Source organism: Oryzias latipes, chromosome 2 (genome assembly GCF_053564925.1).
Source record: "Oryzias latipes strain Hd-rR chromosome 2, Olatipes_Hd-rR_3.1".
Taxonomy (NCBI): domain Eukaryota; kingdom Metazoa; phylum Chordata; class Actinopteri; order Beloniformes; family Adrianichthyidae; genus Oryzias; species Oryzias latipes.
Genome location: NC_136238.1, coordinates 46,593,071 through 46,612,846, shown reverse-complemented (window position 1 = coordinate 46,612,846; position 19,776 = coordinate 46,593,071). Strand labels below are relative to the sequence as shown.

Here is a 19,776-nt window from a genome sequence, read left to right as displayed (position 1 = left end):
ACTACACCCCCGCACATTCAAGGACCCAACTTAAGGGTTTGGGGAGGTAACCTCCCCTTCCCAACTCTGCCCTGTCCGTATTTAGGAATCTAGTTACAAAAGGAGAGGATTCCCAGTCCTCTCGCTCCGTCCCTTTTAGTCGCCTTTTACGACACGCAGGGAATACGTTGGTAGTATTCTTTTTGACCCCTAACCACAGGGCATAATGCATAACAAAAATGATGTGGCTGTAAAATGAACAAGCATTTGGCTTTTATTTCTCAACAGAGGTATTTATTTCCAAGTCCAAAGGTTTGGCTCCAAAAGGGATGGGTATCGTTAAGGTTTTAACGGTACTACTACTCTTATCGATACTGCTTATCGATCCGGTATTTTAACGGTACTCTTATCGATACTTTTTGAGGACGAAAAATAAATAAATAAATAACAAATTAAGAACATGAAGTGTTTTATTTCCTCATTATGCAACAACAGTTTTTTTAACAAAACATTTTATTTTATACATGAGAATGTTCCAGACAGGATATTCATTTAATTATTTAATCTAATTATTTTTATTATTTATGAGTGTGATGTTTCCTTTGATCTTTTGTCCATTTTCCACAACCTTGAATAGACTTTTTTGTCTGTCAAACACCAGAGTTAAGTTAAGATGAGTGAGATGATGGAAACAAATTCACTTTGATGCAGACTCCTTTCTATTTATTTATTTTTCTTTAAATCCAGTAAACCCAATAAATTCTATTAATGTTACGGATAACAACTATCATTAGTCCATCCATCCATCCATCCATCCATCTTCCTCCGCTTATCCGGGACCGGGTCGCGGGGGCAGCAGACTGAGCAGAGATGCCAAGACTTCCCTCACCCCAGCCACTTCCTCCAGCTCCTCTGGGGGACCCCGAGACGTTCCCAGGCCAGCCGAGAGACGTAGTCTCTCCAGCGTGTCCTGGGTCTTTCCCGGGCCTCCGCCCAGTGGGACATGCCCGGAACACCTCTCCAGGGAGGCGTCCGGACTAGATGCCCGAGCCACCTCAACTGGCTCCTTTCGATGTGGAGGAGAAGCGGTTCTACTCCGAGCTCTCTGTGGGTGACCGAGCTTCTCACCCTATCTCTAAGGGAGCGCCCAGCCACCCTGCGGAGGAAGTTCATTTCAGCCGCTTGTATTCGGGACCTCGTTCTTTCGGTCATGACTCATAGCTCATGACCATAGGTGAGTACTGGAACGTAGATCAACCGGTAAATTGAGAGCTTTGCTTTTCGGCTCAGCTCTCTCTTCACCACGACGGACCGATAGAGCGACCGCATAACTACGGACGCCGCTCCAATCCGCCTGTCAATCTCACGCTCCGATCTTCCCTTTCTCGTGAACAAGACCCCAAGGTATTTAAACTCCTCCACCTGGGGCAAGGACACTCCACCCACCGAGAGATGGCAAACTACCTTTCTCCGGTCAAGGACCATGGCCTCAGATTTAGCGGTGCTGACCCTCATCCCAGCCGCTTCACACTCGGCCGCAAACCGCCCCAATGCACGCTGGAGGTCCTGGTTCGATGAAGCCAACAGGACAACATCATCTGCAAAAAACAGAGAGGAAATCCTGTGGTCCCCAAACCAGATCCCTTCCGGCCCCTGGCTGCGCCTAGAAATTCTGTCCATAAAAACTATGAACAGAACCGGTGATAAAAGGCAGCCCTGCCGGAGTCCAACGTGGACCGGGAACGGGTCTGACTTACCGCCGGCTATGCGGACCAAGCTCCTACTCCGGTCATACAGAGACCGGACAGCCCTCAGTAAGGCTCCCCGGACCCCATACTCCCAGAGCACCCCCCACAGGATGCCACGGGGGACGCGGTCGAACGCCTTCTCCAAATCCACAAAACACATATGGACTGGATGAGCGATCTCCCACAAACGCTCCAGCACCCTAGATAGGGTGTAGAGCTGGTCCACTGTTCCACGACCAGGACGGAAACCGCACTGTTGTTCCTGAATCCGAGGTTCGACTATCGAACGGACTCTCCTCTCCAGTACCCTGGCATAGACTTTCCCAGGGAGGCTGAGGAGTGTAATTCCCCTATGGTTGGAACACACCCTCCGGTCCCCCTTCTTAAAGAGGGGAACCACCACCCCTGTCTGCCAGTCCAGTGGTACGGTTCCCAACCGCCACGCGATGCTGCAGAGCCATGTCAGCCAAGACACTCCCACAGCATCCAGAGACTTGAGGTGCTCAGGGCGGACTTCATCCACCCCAGGGGCCTTGCCACCGAGGAGCTCGTTGACTACCTCAGTGACTTCAGCCCGGGTAATAGACAGGCTCACCCCAAAGTCCTCATTCTCTGCTTCTTCAAAAGAAGGCATGTCAGTGGGATTGAGGAGATCCTCAATCCCACCGCCAGACAATGTCCCCAGTCGAAGTCAACAGCTCCCCACCTGCACAGAAAACGGTGCCTGTGGAGAACTGCTTTCCCCTCCTGAGTCGTCGGATGGTTTGCCAGAATTTCTTCGAGGCCAACCGATAGTCCTTCTCCATGGCCTCACCGAACTCCTCCCAGGACCGAGTTTTCGCCTCCGCAACAGTCCGGGCCGCAGCTCGCTTGGACTGCCGGTACCTGTCAGCTGCCTCTGGAGTCCCGCAGGCCAGCCAGGCCTGGTAGGACTCCTTCTTCAGCTTGACGGCATCCCTTACTTCCGGTGTCCACCACCGGGTTCGGGGGTTACCGCCGCGACAGGCACCAGAGACCTTGCGACCACAGCTCCGAGCAGCAGCAGAGACAATGGAGGTGGAAAACATGGTCCACTCGGACTCAATGTCCCCAACCTCCCTCGGTACCTGTTTGAAGTTCTCCCGGATGTGGGAGTTAAAGATTTCCCTGACGGAGGGCTCAGCCAGACGTTCCAAGCAGACCCTCGCACTACCAGGTGTGGTAGTGGCTTCATCTTCTCAAATATTTTAAGGTAATATTTAAAGAAGAAATCGCAAATATAAGAAAACTGTTGAAAGTTTTTTTTTTCTTGATTTGAGCCATTTTTGAAGGAATGTTAGTCTTTTTTCAGATGGCTTCATCAGGGCTGCATGTAGATCTGTCAGAGAGAATCTTAGCAGCACTCAAGTCAGAGCAAACTGTCAGAGATCCAAGGCAGATCTTCAATAAGCACATATGTCAACTAAGCCAACTGAAAAAGAAAGGGTTGACATCTTCAAACAAAGATGCCCTCAGGTGTTGAGATGTTTAATCCCAGAAAATGCACCAGATATTACAGAGAAAAACTTGGACAGGAAGTGGAAGAGACTCCTTTGTGAAAAAGAAGATTTTGGGAAAAACAGCAATCTTGATGAATGGAATTTGAGACCATACATTCGTCCAAATGTTCTTGGCCAGCGGTCAACAGAAAGGAATAATTCTTTACATACTGTACCTAACCGGGAATATTTGATCCTTGATGATTCAATAAGCAGCTGAAAAAGGAGAGACAATCCCCCAACAAAACCAAACACGCAGAACGACACAGTGAAAATATCAAGGAGTTACGTTCAGAAAAAAAGCATCTTGAAACTGAAAATGAGTCACTCACAGAAAAGCTAGAAGAAGAAAAAATGCTGTAAAAAGGTTATCACTGGAGTCTAGCAGATTAAAATCAAAGATAGCATGCTTCCAATTTGAAGCAGAAGAAAAGGAGCAATGTGAGGGATGACATGAACTGTCAGACAAGTTAAAAAGTATTTTGGAGGAAAATAAACAGCTGAGAGAGGTTCATGCTGTTGGAGTCTTATGTACTGAAGCTCCGTGAAGGCACCAGGTAGAGACGCCTAATGGCCTCTGTCATCAAACCTGTCGTGGGGGGTGTGCAACGCCCCACCCGCCTCTTAGAAAGTGTGTTCTTTAAAGCCTGATACCACGGTCGCGTGTGGGCGGAGCTACCAGCTAAAGTTATGGTCTGATCGCTGCATGGAGCCATGTGTGTATCAATGCATGGTGAACACGGAGAATGTGGAGAGATCAGGTTTATTATTTTGGAGAGTTCTACTTAGTAATCATGTTTCCATGTTTGAGTTCATAAAATCATCCCAGAGAGTCTCTGATTTAACTCCTGCAGTGAAAGCTGTGTCTGAATCTGACGCCGTATTTCCATCTCTGACAGAGTTTGAAGCCAAAGCCCCTCCCACGACTCTCTAGCTGTTCACCTGTTTATATCCTCTGGAGCTGAGAGTTTTTCCCCCGCGTGAAATACGAGAGCACAAAAAACGGTCATTAGAGGAGAAGCTAAAAAAAGTATTTTTCCGTCAGGAAAAAATGGATTCATGGATTTTCAGCTCTGTTGAACCATTACAATGTTATTTTTTCCTCCATAAATTCAAATGACTTTGACCTGCATCTTTACCAGCTGGTTCAGCGCCTCAGGCTGTGTGTCTGCGTGCGGACTCACGCACACACGGGAGGATCATTAAAGACTGTCACATTTTACAGCAAGAAGCGGAATCCCATCCCTCTGAGCTGTCACTCAAAAGTCATCAAGTCTACGCGTCAGTGAGCTGCTGCTGAATGGAGAGACATGAAAAAAGAAGAGTTTTCTTCTCTTTCACCGTTTCAGAGCAAAGCTGCAGGCTGACCGTAAAACTCTCCGTAAATCCAAACCGAAGGCAGAACCTCCTCCAAAACCATCAGAACCAGAAATGCCAAACATCACTCTATCAGAACCTCCCTGAGCCGAGGAGAACCCACTTTCCCTAAGAACATCTGGGAACATGTGACCTTCAGTGAACAACATATTAGTGAAAATAGATTTAATAATTACACATTACACAAAAGAGGAATGCATGAAAAGATGAGGCTGGAGGGGCATGAATCTCTGTAATAATATCATTACAAATACGTGGATTTTTCCTGTGGGACGGGAGACGACACAAAATCAATGCATCTCTGTTACTGTGCGGGAATAAATCCTCAGAGTTTTGCGGGTGCAGGCGGGATGAAGACAATAGTCCCGTGCAGGGCTCTACTCGTCACCCCTCCACTGTGGTCTAACAGAAGGAGATGGACACATCCTTGACCTAAACACCTACTACAAAAGTTTGGTGGATTTCCTTGGAGAGTACTCTGAGAATGAAGACTCTCTCTTCGTCTTCATGCAGGAGGAACGTCTGTTTCCAGACCACCTCATTGAAAAGGAGGAAGTTTTTCCATCTCTCACCAAGAAAAGTGATTATGATGAACTTTGTGGTCAGTTGCTCCAACCAGTACTGCTGGCCCTCAAAACTTATTTGGAAAAGTCTGTCAAGGAACATCTCCCTGGGGGGAAATTTGGGATGCAGGAGAGCATGTGAGAAGATGAACTAAAGCAGCTCCAAAACACAACAAGGATCCAGAAAGGATATTCAGTGTGTTAGACTATCTTGTTCACCATAGGCCTAATGCATCAGCTGTTACAAATGAAGCATATCTGATGTCTTCCTACAATAAGACATCAGAGTGGGTGTCTCAGTTATCTCCTGAAAAGCTGGAACAACTACTAGGTGATGTAAGAAAAAGAAGAAAGGAGCTGGAGGCTAAATCCAAAGTAAGGGAGGCCAGCATCACAGAGAGCCATAAAGAGAAGCAACTAAAAGCAGTGGAGGCTTTGGCAGAAAGCAGGAGAAAACATTTGAAAAGAAGAACAACCTGACTGAAATAATCACTGATGCAGGTCTTTGGCAATCAGAGAAAGATGATAGTAACATGGAGAAGTGTGACGGTGATGCTGAGAGATTCAGAGCTCTAACAAATCAGCTTCATTTCCAGCAGGAAGTGCTGCAGCAGGACCCCAGGGGAAGGAAGGATGTTTTCATTGTTTCCAGAATAGACAGTACAGGGAAAGCTAGAAGTAAGCCATGGACTGAACTTAAAGATAACTTAATGTTTCTCATCCAATCTGCTGTGGCTGCAGGTTCTTCTCAGAGTGTCTCCAAGTGTGCACAAGAAAAAAGGACCGTCCCATCCTTACCAGGTAAAGGAGTACGCCACTCATCTGCAGATGGTGAAGTCTACATTGGAGAAGTTATTTCCCAAGTTCCTGGATTTCCATCCTGGTTTAATGTAATTTATGATGGAGATGAAGCTGTGTAGAGCTACAAACTGATGGAAGGAAGTCTGGAGATCATCATCATTGAAAGTTCATGACTGTTGCTGGGTTATTGAGTATTGTGGATGTTTGGATGATGGCTAATGAAACTAAAAAGCAAAGGTTTATTCACTTGAAATGTGTGTGTTTTACTCTCTTAAATTGCCTTAGAGAAGGAAAAAAATGACTTAAATGTTGAATAAATGTACCAATAAATGAATTACCCAAATTATATTAATCAGTTAAAAAATGCTAAAACTTGCTGAAGCACCCTAAGAATGTCCTGTGAAAATTGGAGTGTTTGGAACAAAAATAGGGAAGATGTGATATCTAGAAGAAGAAAAAACATTTTTGCTCAATTTAATGTTTTGTACCTGTAATTACCAAGTTTTCCCATTGTTTTCTATTCACAAAACAATATAACTTGCTTAATTTTAAGTCTATTGAGCTATTTTTTTTTATTTTGTTCAGAATTGTTCCATCATTTGTGGTCACATTTTTTCTGACTGTGCCTTAAAATCTTTTGTCTTGTGGTCCCAACTGTGTTAGGAAAAGGTCAAAACCCTGATATCCACTAAAGAAACCTGAGAGAATCAGCTGCTGATAAAGACTCAATAAAACCCAAATCTGAAGGAGAAATCAGTGAGAGATGAACTAAGAGCTTCTCTGTTTCTGTGATGAAGGTGACATACCTATGTGGTGGAGCTGCAGCTGTGGTTTCCAGATGACATCCAGCAGTCTGCGCTGACGACAGAGCTCCTCCTCGTACTGGACGATGGTTCCTTCACAGAGTCTGCAGATTTCTTCAGCAGCAGCAGCTAGTCGCTCGCTGATCAACTCTCTCAGAGACTGAAGGGAAGACATGGTTCCTGCTCCGATCTTCAGCTCCAACTCCCACAAACACCGCCGTCCTCTTCACTGCAGCTCCGATCGATCATCTGCTAGTCTCACAATCACAGCAATCCACGTTGTCTTTCCGTTCAACACTTCTTCACTCATTTACGACACTTTGGAAAATGCTGAGAGTTCCCACACGAACCACGTATCGTCCTTTCTGTCCAAAAACCTCACAAACGTCCCAACAAAACACCACCGACCTCTGAACACAAGCTAACGCTGCTAGCCTGCTAACAAGCTAACGCTGCTAGCGCCTCGTGCTGTTCTTCTTTGTTTGGCTAACAGCGTCATGGTGCTTTAGCGCCACCAGCTGGTCTGGAGTGTTCTCTGTCGCTCACATAATGATGTCGATGGCGGCATGAAATCGCTTCTTTTCACCCTTACTGGCAAATAAAAGAAAAAGTGGCAGTTTTCATTAAACAAAACTATTCTGTCACTAATCTTTCTCGACCAGAAAAAGAGCAACCTAATTTTTTTTTTTTTTTTTTTTTTTTTTTTTTTAATTGAAAAAGACAGTTGAGGTTAACAGTTTGAGACAATTGTATACAATTATGCAAAGTGCAAAAACATCGAAAAAAGGTACTGGACATGTACAAACAGCCAATGCAGAATAAAGACAATATAATTTTTTTTACCAATAATACAGAAAAATAAAATAAAATAAATACAAGACATTAAAATAAAATAAAAAAAAAATAAAAAAAAGGGGGGGGTTTACATAGACATTGCAATTAATCTTAACTTAGGGGGCTATCAAGAAGCTGTAATTTACATATGATACTTTGAAGTTCCATAGCAAGTTTGTTTTCCATGAAGTTTACAGATGAAAAAAAAGAGCAGAGTTCTTTATGAAATGTAGAAAAAAATGGTTTGATTTTAAGGAAACGGCATTTATGTATATAGAATTTACCCAAAATAATTACAACATTCAGAATAAGTTCTGTGTTCTTGTTTTCTAAAATAAACCCAAAAATGATATCCTTAATAGAAAAGTCTGCTAAAAGTGGAATCTTGGGGAAAAGCCAATAATGTAAGCTATTCCAAAAGACATCAGAATAAAAACATTCAAAGAAAAGATGCTCAGTTGTTTCAATCTCCACATGACAAAAAGAACAACAATTTTCAGGAATTCCAAACCGTTTTCTTAATAATTCCTTGGAAGGGTAAATACCTGAAAAGGTCTTAAAGTGAACTTCCTTGGCTTTAGGAGGAATGGGGAGTTTTAAATATTTAGTTCGTATTTGTTTCTTTTTTGAATTATTAAAATATTGGGTTATATAATTTGGATTTGAGACGTAGGGAAAGGACGTTACATTAAAATATTCTCTGATTTGAAGGTTTGGGAGTTTGGCAGTTGCTATATTGTGTCCATTAATCAGAAGCTTGGGGACAGTAGGATGTCTGTAGATGTCATTATGAAACAGATCAGAAACTGAGTTTACAACATTTTGAGGAATGGCCTTAATAATTTTTTCAAAATCTTTTCTATTCGTTAGTGAACCATATTTAGCTGTGAAATCATCAAAAGACATGAGAGTGGCATTGTCATTAAGAAGATGCATTAAAGACCATATTCCATTTTCAAACCATGTTGGAACAAAGATAGACTTGTTTCTGATAGTGATGTATCTGCAGTTCCATATGGGAGTGTTGTGTGGACTGTAATTGTGTTTATAAATGAGCTTCCAATACATGAGAACTTGCTGATGAAAAGACGAAAGTTGAATGGGAAGTTTCTTATTGTCAAAATCACAACTGAGTAAAAATTGGATCCCTCCTAGACTGGAAAATATTTTATTAGGAACAATGAACCAAATACTATTTTGATTCCTAATAAATGATTTTAACCAGTTTATTTTTAAGGTGCCATTAAGGCTGTTAAAGTCTATGGCTTGAAGACCTCCATCTTCATATTTTTTAGTCAGCGTACCTTATTATGTGTTTTCCTTTTCCATATGAAGTTAAAATTGACTTGATTAATAGATTTGATGGCTTGTTTAGGGACACCTATAGAATAGGTGGGATATATGAATCTTGATATGCTTTCAATTTTGGTGAGGAGAATTCTACCAAAAATAGAAAGATCTCTCTGTGCCCAGTTATTCAGCAGAGTCGAACATTTCTCTAGTTTGTCCCAAACATTCAGTTTTTCCAAGTCTGTTTTGTTTTTAGTTATATGCATTCCGAGGTATTTAACTGTGGATTTAATAGGGATATTATAAGCATTCAATAATGTACATGGTTTAATGGGTAAGATCTCACATTTGTTTAGGTTCAATTTGAGGCCTGAAGCTTTTGAAAAGAAGTCAATCGTTTTAAGAATCTTGGGGATGTCATGAAGATTATTAAGGAAAATTGTTGTATCGTCGGCTAGTTGGCTTATTGAAAATTCAGCATTTGCAACTGTCAGCTTACCAAAGTCAGTATGTTTGATGAGCAAAGACAGCATTTCTGCTGCTGCAATAAAAAGAAGGGGTGAAATTGGGCAACCTTGTTTTCTACCTTTGTTGATGTTAAATCTGTGAGACGTTCCCTGAGGTAAACAAACAGAACTGCTGGTTTCATAATAAAAAGTTTTAACTGTATTAATAAATTTGTTACCAAAACCAAAGAATTGCAGAGTTTGAAACATGAAATTATGCTCAATCATATCAAAGGCCTTGTAAAAATCTAAAAATAAAATAAAACCGTCTGTATCTATGAGATGTTCATAGTCAATCATATCCAGAACAAGGCGTAAGTTATTACGAATTGAGCGACCTTTAATAAAACCGGACTGCGTTTTAGAGATTATGTCTGATTTGAGTCTGTTGGCAAATATATGTGTTAGAAGCTTATAGTCAGTATTTAAAAGAGTTATAGGCCTTAAATTATCTAGAAATGTTGGGTCTTTACCCGGCTTGGGAATAAGGGTGATTACACCCTGTTTCATTGTATGTGTTAGAGACCCATTTTGAATAATTTCTTTAAACATTTCAAAAATTAAATCTTTGATATGCTGCCAAAAGAATTTATAAAAGTTACTGGTCAGTCCATCACATCCTGGAGCTTTATCCTTGGAGCTGCTTAAAGCCTTCTCTAATTCCTGCAAAGTTATTTCTGAATCACAAGAATTTCTAAAATTGTCATCAATCTTAGGAATGAAATCTTTAATTGTCTGGAAAAAAGTATTATTGTGGGATTCGGAATAAGATGACGAGTACAAATTACTATAAAATGAACTTATTTCTTTAGAGATCATTTGAGGATCAGAGCATAATTGATTATTAATATGAAGTTTCTTTATAGCATTCTTCTCTTGCCTCTTCTTTTCTAGATTACAGAAATAAGAAGTACTCTTTTCACCAAGCTCCACCCATTTTGCTCGGGATCTGATGAAGGCTCCTTTCGCTTTTTTAATATAAATATCGTCAAGAGAACACTGTAAAATGCTTCTGCGTTGTTTATCATCCTCGTTGAAAACAGGCTTGGAACAAATCTGATTTAACTCAGTCAAAATTTCAGTTTCTTTTTGCTTATAATGTTTTGCAATTAATTTGCTATGTTTAATGGCAGTTTGACGTACTTTGAATTTAAAGAATTCCCACTTATCAGTGTAAGATTTTAGGGTTGAATCACTATTTATTGTTTCTAATAATTCAATAACAGCATTACAGAAAGTTTCATTAGTGAGAAGTGAAGAATTAAATTTCCAGTAGCCTCTTCCAAAGGATTTTTGGATTTGAGAGCTGACATTAAGTTCAATCAAACAGTGATCAGTCAGGGGAGCTGCTGAGATGTTAACGTCTATTTTGTTTTGTAGAAGGTTATTTGAGACTAGCCAGAAGTCAATCCGAGATTTTGATGATCCATTAGGCTTGAACCAAGAGAATGTTTGTCTGAGAGGATTTTTGATCCTCCAGGGGTCAGAAACATTAACATCAAGACAAAAGTCCCGTAAAGTTGGATTAATATGATGGGTATTGAACTTTGAGGGTACTCTATCCAGCCATTCATCTAGAACCATGTTATAATCACCACCAATTACTACATTATTTGTACAGTACTTATGATTGAGAAGTTTGACATGTTTTGCAATTTCTGTTAATAATAACTTGTTTTGACTAGGAATATTATAGCCATAGACATTGCAAAGGATCAGAAAACCATCATCAGTTTTAAGAACACAGATGAGCCAGTGGCCGTCATCATCAGAGATATGGGTAATCACTTTGAACGAACAGTTTTTAAAGAGCAAAGCAACTCCAGAAGATTTGTTTGTACCGTGACAGAATAGGATTTTGTCTCCCCATTGATTAGACCAAAACTGTTGGTCTGCTTTAACAGAATGAGTTTCCTGCAGTACAATGCAGCTGGCTTTCACATTTTTACAGAATAGGAACATAGATTTTCTTTTTACATTGTCTCGTAAACCCCTAACATTTAAAGAAACAAAGTTAAAATTAGACATGAAATACAAAAAAAAACAATAACACAAAAATGAACAAAAAGTTACTTACTTAGCTAGTTACTGAAGGTGAAAGTGAGCGGTTGGAATTCAGATCCCAAATAACATTGTAATGCAGAACTAGACCTCAAACTTTTAGAAAAAATACTTTAGAACTTATAACTTTCAAGTTAACAACAACAGAGTTTCACTTTCCTCTGTGAACTTAAGGTGTGGAAAAAACGGAGCAAATGAGGTTTATGCTTTAAGAACAAAGCATTTATGGTAGTTAACTCCAAACTAGTAAAGAAGAATAAAAAAACACAGCTAGTCTGGAGACAAACGTACTCCATTAGCGTACCCGATGTGGCCCCGGTAGTACACGTTCTGTACCGCAGCTCTCGCTTTCTCCATTTTGGGCCAGACAGCAGCTCTTGCTTCTCGGTCCGCTTTGCAGAAATCCTGCTTGAAGAAGATCCCCATCTCTTGACAAACCCTTGCATCCTTAGAAACCTTCCAGAAGATGTCGCGGTAGTGCCTCATGGAGAACTGGATGATGATTTGCCGGTGCCTCCCGGTTTCTTTCCTCCCCAGCCGATGTACTGTATCCACAATCATTTCCAACACCGATGTGTGCTGTGGCGCCATCTTTGACCGGATCTCCAGGACTTCTTTGCGGGTGTTTTCCTCGGTTTTTTCTTTCAAACCTTGTAACTTCAGGTTCCAGCGCCGTTTATATCGCTCCATCTCCACCACCCTCTCTCTTAAGTCATCATTTTCTTTCCTCAGCACAGAAACTTCTTTTCCCAGATTGTGCACTTTGGATTTACAGTCCTTTATATCAGCAGCGTTTACCTCAGTGATCTTCGTCAGATTAGCCAGAATCACAGAGTTTTCCCGAAGTCTACCGTCAAAGTCGTCAAATCTCGCCGTCAGTTTTTCGATGGCGGCAGTTAATGCTGACAACTCGGCATCACTTTTGTTAGAGACGACTACCTTGTTAGGTGGAACGGAGGGTTTGGTGGGTGTAACCGGGGTTTTCCTTTTAGTAGACAGCGAGGAAACTTCCATGGCGTATTCGTGGTCATGTGTTGTCATCTCTGGGTTTTTGGATGCGGGAGTCGGCTTCTCCGATACAGGCTTTTCCCGTGGCATTCTAGGAGCTCTTAATATTGCTGTTGTTGTTTTTCTCACTTCGTTCTTGTCTCTTTACAGTGGTAAGACTTGAGAGTAATACAAAAAAAAGCAAAACTAGTTCAGCAGTTTGAAAATGAGGTCAAAAGGGATATTTTGGGACCGGACCGTAGCAGCTCACAAAAAGTTGACCGCACGGACCGCCATCTTAGCTCCTCCCGCCCCCAGACCTCAGAGGTTCCCGCCTCCTCTTCCTCCTCTTCCTCCTCTTCCTCTGCTGTACAGTCAGAAACCGCAGAGTTTGTCTGCAGAACATTTTCTTTCTCCCGCCAACAGTTGCCCTGACCATCAGCTAGCTGAGCACGTGCACGTTTTATTTCCTGCTTGCTTAAAGTGAAAGGAGCTCTTCAGTTTTTGGCCTCAGTGTAGCAGAGCAGCGATCAGAAAAACCAGAACATTCTAGAGTTTTTAGTTTAAAACTTTTGTTCCCATTTTAGATCATTTCTTTATTGTGAAGCTCTTTGGTTCCTTCAAGGACTTTTAAAGTGCTAAATGAATAAAGTTTCATTCATTCATGATCCTTTTAATAAAATAAATCACATTATTTATGAAATAAAACACTAAACAGTGGATCCTCTCCCATCTTTTAGGGCTGCAGCTCATCACGTCTCATGTTTAGTGGAGCTGCTGTGGTCTGAACGTCTGTTTCTCATCCAGTAATGATGAATGAAGCACATGTCTGTGTCTTCTGCTGCAGTTCATCATATTTCTGTGTTACCTTTTCACCAGACAGAGTTTATTGCAGGAGTTATGTTCTAAAAATGACCGTAGTCGGTGAAATCCACGGATTCTGATTCCAGACGTTTATGGCAGGAAAACTCCTCTTTTCTCACACAGACAGGAACATTTCCAACATTTTCCTCTCAGAATGAAAACAAAGATCTGATGATCGATCACAGATTTCTGATCTGAAGAGCTCAGTCTTTCTGAACAGGAGACACGGACTGAGGAGATTGATTGACAGGGTCTCCAGCCAATCAGGACACAGAACAGGGTGCTGTTTAAAAAAGGCAGCAGAATTGATCTAAAAGAACGAGCTAAACCGGGAAAGATGAACTGAGACACAGAAATGGTAAATGGCGTATACTTATATAGCGCCTTTCTTCCTACAAGGACAAAGCGCTTTACAGTCACAGACCCATTCACCCAGTCACACACACATTCACACACTGGTGGTCGCTCCCCTGTCAAACACAGGCGCCCGCCTATCACCAGAGGCAAGGTGGGGTTCAGTGTCTTGCCCAAGGACACTTTGACTCATGGGCGTACAAGGCGGGAATCGAACCTGCAGCCTTACGATCATGGGACGACCGCCCTACCGCTGCACCACGGCCGCCCCAAGAGAAGACTGTCCTCTGTTCTGTTTGACAGATTTTAGAGGCTTTCAGATCGGGACACCGACTACAGAAGGAGGGAATAAATGTCACGTCTTGATGGTGGGTCTCTGATATTGTTCAGCGGGCCGGACCAGACATGGAGACGGGCTCCTAAGGGTCCCTTAGGAGCAAGAGTTAAGCTATAATGAGAAAAGACATCACTGAGACAAATGAGGTTGAGTTGAGATAACGGTTTGAGCAATAATTAAGAAGTGGGAGAGACGAATCTAAGACGCTCATGAGACAAATCTGAGAAGAATGAGTCCTAAAAGAGATCTCATCATTGTCTGTCTGATGTCTCTTTCATGTCTTAATCATTTCTCTTGAATGTCTTACCAAAGCCGTTAATGAGAAGGATATTTGAGATATATTTGAGAAAGAAAAGAGAATTTAGTTTTATAGCAGTGGTCGCCAATCCTGGTCCTCAAGGGCCACCATCCTGCAGATGGTGAATCAACAGGTGATTAACCACCTCCTGCAGAACTTGAGGAGGCAATTCAACCACTGCAGCAGATCTGTTGGAGCAGGAAAACAGCTAAAACATCCAGAACAGTGACCTTCAAGGACCAGGATGGGAGACCACTGATATACAGTAACAGTAAAAACAATACTAGAAATGTAAATGCTTTACACTTTATTTGGGCAGCACCATCATCAGTACAGCATTTGAATTGTGGTAGCAGTATTAGACACTTTTAAAAAAATATTAACTGCATTTAGTACATGAACCGTGGCGTACTCAATCTGGTTGACATGCTGGTCATGAATACTTCCAGATTTTAAACAACAAACACACTGACAGCACTGCTGAGGTACAAGGAAAAAAAAACAAGATTATGTAACCACGTAAAAAAGTACCTGATAAAAACATTCTCTGAAACTTGCAGACTATCAAATCCATGAACCAAATTAAGATAAAAAATAAGAAAAAAGATGGAAGAGAAACCAGTCCGCATACTGTAGATCATAGCAGTGGCCTTAGAACCTGTTCTGGCCCTACATTTGCTGACAAAGGCTTTCTTGAGCTTGGCCTCTTCAATTTGTTCCCAACCAGGTAGAGTGGCACATCTCAGGACATCAGCTGTAAGACAAGAACATTAAAATCTGGCATGAGTAAATTGATAATAGACCGCACATAACAGAGATAACACTTCAAGCTAGAAGCAAACTGTAGTTTTATAAAAGCAGCAGTTTCAGATTACGTTTCTGTCATCCCTAAAAGCAGCCACACGTTGCTTGAGAGGACATCTGTTTCAGTTAAAAGAATTTAAATGCAGCATACTGTGGGCATTAACTATTAAAAAAATAAGGTTCAAATCTGTTTCATTTCATTTTTCATGATACAGTCCAGATCAAACATTTAAGAAATGATCAAAAGTCACATTTTGCATGGTTGGCTCTTAACAAGGGAAAAATAATACCCTTGTCTTAATTGGGACGCTGAGGGCTGATCGTGTCAGACTGCAAACTGTGGAAGAAGGTATTTCAACACAAATATTGTATAATTGAGAAGTTTATGGTCAATATTTTTTGGATTGTTCAGAATATTTCCATTAGTTTTTTAAATTAGAGCACTTTGGCTTACGTCTTTGTTCTGTTTGAGACTGAAGAATTTTCCCTTAGTGTTACAAAAGTAAAGGTTGGAAATAAGTCTGTTATACTAAGAAAACTTCATAAAGCCACCCTTTAAATTGTATTTTATATTTCTTTTACTGTGACACAATCTTGCTATTTAAATCAAATTACCCCAAAATAAGGATTTTTCACAGCTAAATTTTAGGTTAGCCAGGGCTGCTCATTCCTGGTCCTTGGGATCTATCACCCTGACTGTTTTCCAGATCTCCAAGCCCTGCTAGCTGTTGATCAGCTCAACCAGATGTCTCCACATTCTGACTGGATGAACACACCTGGTCCAGGTAATCAGCACCAAGCAATTCAGTGAGAGTTGGAAACCAAGCAGGCTGGTAGATCTCAAGGACCAGGGATGACCAGCCCTGAGTTAGATTAAAACAAGACTAATTAGAATAATTAACTGCAGGTCATGATTAACTAACACACCCAAAAATGAATCGCAGGGCAGCACTCATAAATATGTACCTTTGCAGAAACTCCAGGGTTGAAGCCAGCTCAGTTGGATAATGACTGTTAAAGCAGAAGTAGCTTCTGAACATCAGGCACAGTGCTGCAATGTTGTTGTGTACAATGGAGCGGTTCCAACTCAGCATGAACCTCCGTGGGGAAAAGCAAGACTGTCCTAAAGACAGAACAATGGATGAAGTAAACATGTCACTCATGTACAGCATACAAAGACAAAACCTTTAGAATAATTTAACATTTGAAACTTTACTTACCACATACAATAACAGTTGGAGTCAACGGCACCTGCTGCAGCTGGACCTCGTCTGCATCTTCTACAAGAACATGGCATCCTCCTCATTAAAGTAGCAGAGCAGAAGAAAGTGCATCTCTTTAACATCTCATCTCTTCTGAGCAGCCACTCTGCTCTCCCCGCATCATCTGCAGCCTTTTAGAGTTTGGAAAAACTTCTTGCTTTCATCATTTCTGCAACAAGACTGCAAACCATTTCCTTCCTTATTCTTGGGCCAGGTCTCTTTCCCCTCTGCAGAAATTCCTCAGAAAACTTAAACCATGTTATTTCAAAGCTGTCCTCCCAGTCAATGTACGTACAGTCCTCGGCTTCTGGAAGATGTGGCTGACGAACTCCTCGGTGACTATAACAAAAGTGATGATGATTGTGTTGGTGAGGTCTCAACAGATGACGATGTGCTCTTCTCTGGCGTTTGGTCTGCAACAAAAAACAAACAAACAGTATAAGTGTGTTAAGTTTACACTGTACTGTCAGTGTGTTACCCATTCATATTCATATCCACTTCCGTGCATTACAAAAACTCATTTGTAATGTTTGAGACTCACATTTCAATTTCCAGAAAGCAAGACGTTTCCGGGCTTGAACAGGTCTCAAAGCTGGCAGCAAGTCAGCCTCTTCTATGAATCGTAGATCCTCATACAACTCCATTTATTCCAATGGACTGCAAGTGTTCTTCCAGGATGTCTTCTGTGGCTCTGGTAGGACCTCCATAATGGTGTGGAGGAACATGGGTTTTGATTCACGAGTAAAGAATTTAGATCACCTTGAATCAGAAAGGGAAAAAAACATGTACACACATTTTATAATTATACAGCACAAAATAAGATCTGGAAAGGTTTTTAAATATGATTCACTAAAATCCTCGTACATTATCAGTGTTGACATTTGTTGGCTTAGCTACATCTGTGCTCTCTAAACATCTCAACCACTGACAGAGGGCTGAGAACATGTTTCCCTAATATGCATACTTACATTTTCAGATTATGCTTTCTTTCTAGACATGTGAGCAGTTAATGATGACTTTACTTTAAACACATGTCCATAAAAAGTTTCAAAAGATGACATGACAGGCCAAACGTCTGCAAGATGATCTTTTAAACAAGATAAAAGCTTTTTACAGCGTAAAAATTGAACATACAGTGAAACTGCACATTTTGAAGTTTGCAATAATGGAAATGGTCTGTGGTGTCGTCACACTGTGAATGGGATGAACCCTGCAGACCCTTAACTGAAGAGCAAAATGTCTTCCAACAGACAGTTATTTACTTAGCACTCATGCCATGGCCATGCGTTTGGAAAAATATCGAGGCTCATCCCAAGACTCTACACTGCAAATAATATACAATGTGTCTATTTTTTTTATTACAAAAAGCACACGTTATCCTTTTTAAAATGTAATAATTACTTATACAGCCAAAGCCACCGCGAGTAGCCCAGACTGCAGTACTGGCGAAGCTAGCTTAAAACACCTTTAGCACTGAGTTGAGAGTTGGAGGAAAGAAATCGCAAACTTACCGTTCAAACTTCAAAGATTTTACTTGAATCCTTTCCAGACAAGTAAAAAAAAATGTTGGAGATTCATCCCACGGATTTTAAAAACGCAGAAAAAATACGACAAGCGCTCGTCAAAAGTCTCTCGTTCTCTGCACTTCTCCCGCTTGCAGATTCCGGCCCGTTGGTGACGTCAACTACTGAGTTTTCCCTCCCACTGTGATCAACCAATCAGAAATCTGTGTCAAGTGAGGCTGTGATACAGTTTAAAATTCAAATCGCGTTACTCCAGGCTTCTGTTTGTTCAATATGATGCAGACTAAAATCAAGAAAAAAGGAAATATTTTCAGCTTGTAAGGCTGCATGAAGGGGGATTTTTAAAGATAAAGTAACTCAAACTGAACCCCATAAATCTGTACCACCCTAAAGTTGATTAATTTATTTGATTATTTTTATTTGTGTATTTTATTTGTTTGTTTCAAATGTACAATCTATTTTTTGTTCACTTTAAGGTGATCCAAATTTGATCCCTAATGTCCTTTACTTAGTTCAGACATCAATGTGTTAAACTTTTATACCCACCAACATATAAGTGTGCGTATACAGTAATCCCCCCGTATTCGCGGGGGTTACGTCCCCCCCCCCCCCCCCCCCCCCGCGAATAACGAAAGTCCGCGAATAATTGACCCTGTTTTAAAACTCACAGAGCCAGAGCCGTTTGGGTTCATTTCCAGAAGCTGGAGATCCTGCAGGGCTTTTATTGGCTTTTATTAACCTTGTCAGAATGGTAACAGCTCGAACAAAAATAGCGCATCATCATTAACCCAACATACATTCTTGTTCATTCATGTTTATCTAAGCAGTCAAAGAAAAGTTTTTTAAATCGACACTGCAACGTTGTCTTGAAATTTCATGTTTTTTAAAAAGTTTCAAAAATATGTCTTTTGAGGACATGACTGTCTTAACGATTTAACTTTTTTTCTCTTGAAATTGTATTTGAGTTATATAAATGTGTAAGCAATAAACAACTTTTTTAAGTTGAACATAAAATAAATTAAAAAATATTATTTTCTAGAAATGAACTGTAATGGTGTCATCATGAGATTCATTTTAGGGCTTGTACTACTCTCATTTTTCCTTTTGCTGAGACAATAAAAAAAAGGCTAAAACAAGATCTAAATTATGGAGCAACGAGAGACAGAACCATTTATGTCTTTCACTGAGACGTAACTGAGATAGGAATTGGAAGTAAGGATATCAAATTGAGACATACTTGAGCGCAACATAATATGGCTCATTTTTCTCTTAATTGAGATCTGGAGAAGAGACAGTTGTGAGAGAATTTTGAGATCTCAAACAGTGCTCACTGTGAGACTTATTTCTCAGGAGAAATGTTTGAGAAGAATGAGAAAAGCAGTTTAGTCTCAAACAGTTCTCATTTACGTCTAGGAGACGTAAATGTGACAGAAACGAGATCTCATCTTCAGTTTTGCTTTGCTATGGGAATGTAAAGGTTCATTCAGAATTCCCCAGTGGCCTCATGTTGGAGGAGGGGTTTCATGCTGGGGGCGGAGCTTGAACACACACCGCTTCCTGGAACCCAAACTCAGGCTAAGTGGAGGAAAAGTTGGGATTTGTGGTGTTTGTAAAGATCTGGAATGGTTTCCTCCCACAAAAAGGCCTTTTTCTAGTTTCCTGCAGATGAATTCTTTTCCTGCTGGGAGTTCTCATCTGGGTTTGCAGATTCTTAGTTGGAGGAAAACTTGGAGCCAATTCTTCCCAGAAAAAGGATTTTCTCTGGAGTGAATTGACATGAACAGAGTGAGTTTGGACTGAAAGCAGCAACAGGGAGGAGATGTTAGAGCTTCATCAGAAAACAGCTTTCTGGAGGAGTTGGAAGACGT

General features: G+C 41.0%; 2 protein-coding genes across 4 annotated transcripts in view; both read right to left on the bottom strand.

Moving 5' to 3' along the window:
* The window catches only part of LOC144989036 (NLR family CARD domain-containing protein 3-like), a 228,432-nt gene that overhangs the window by 59,104 nt on the left and 149,552 nt on the right, over positions 1-19,776 (bottom strand). The gene's annotated exons all lie outside the window — the stretch shown is intronic.
* Positions 11,203-18,222, bottom strand: LOC144989328 (uncharacterized). The gene is made up of 5 exons (XM_078941562.1): positions 17,897-18,222; positions 16,927-17,144; positions 16,344-16,798; positions 16,090-16,246; positions 11,203-15,073 (listed from the first exon to the last, which is right to left on the bottom strand). The coding sequence occupies exon 5, from the start codon at positions 12,575-12,577 to the stop codon at positions 11,750-11,752; it is 828 nt and encodes a 275-aa protein (XP_078797688.1). The 5' UTR covers positions 12,578-15,073; positions 16,090-16,246; positions 16,344-16,798; positions 16,927-17,144; positions 17,897-18,222; the 3' UTR covers positions 11,203-11,749.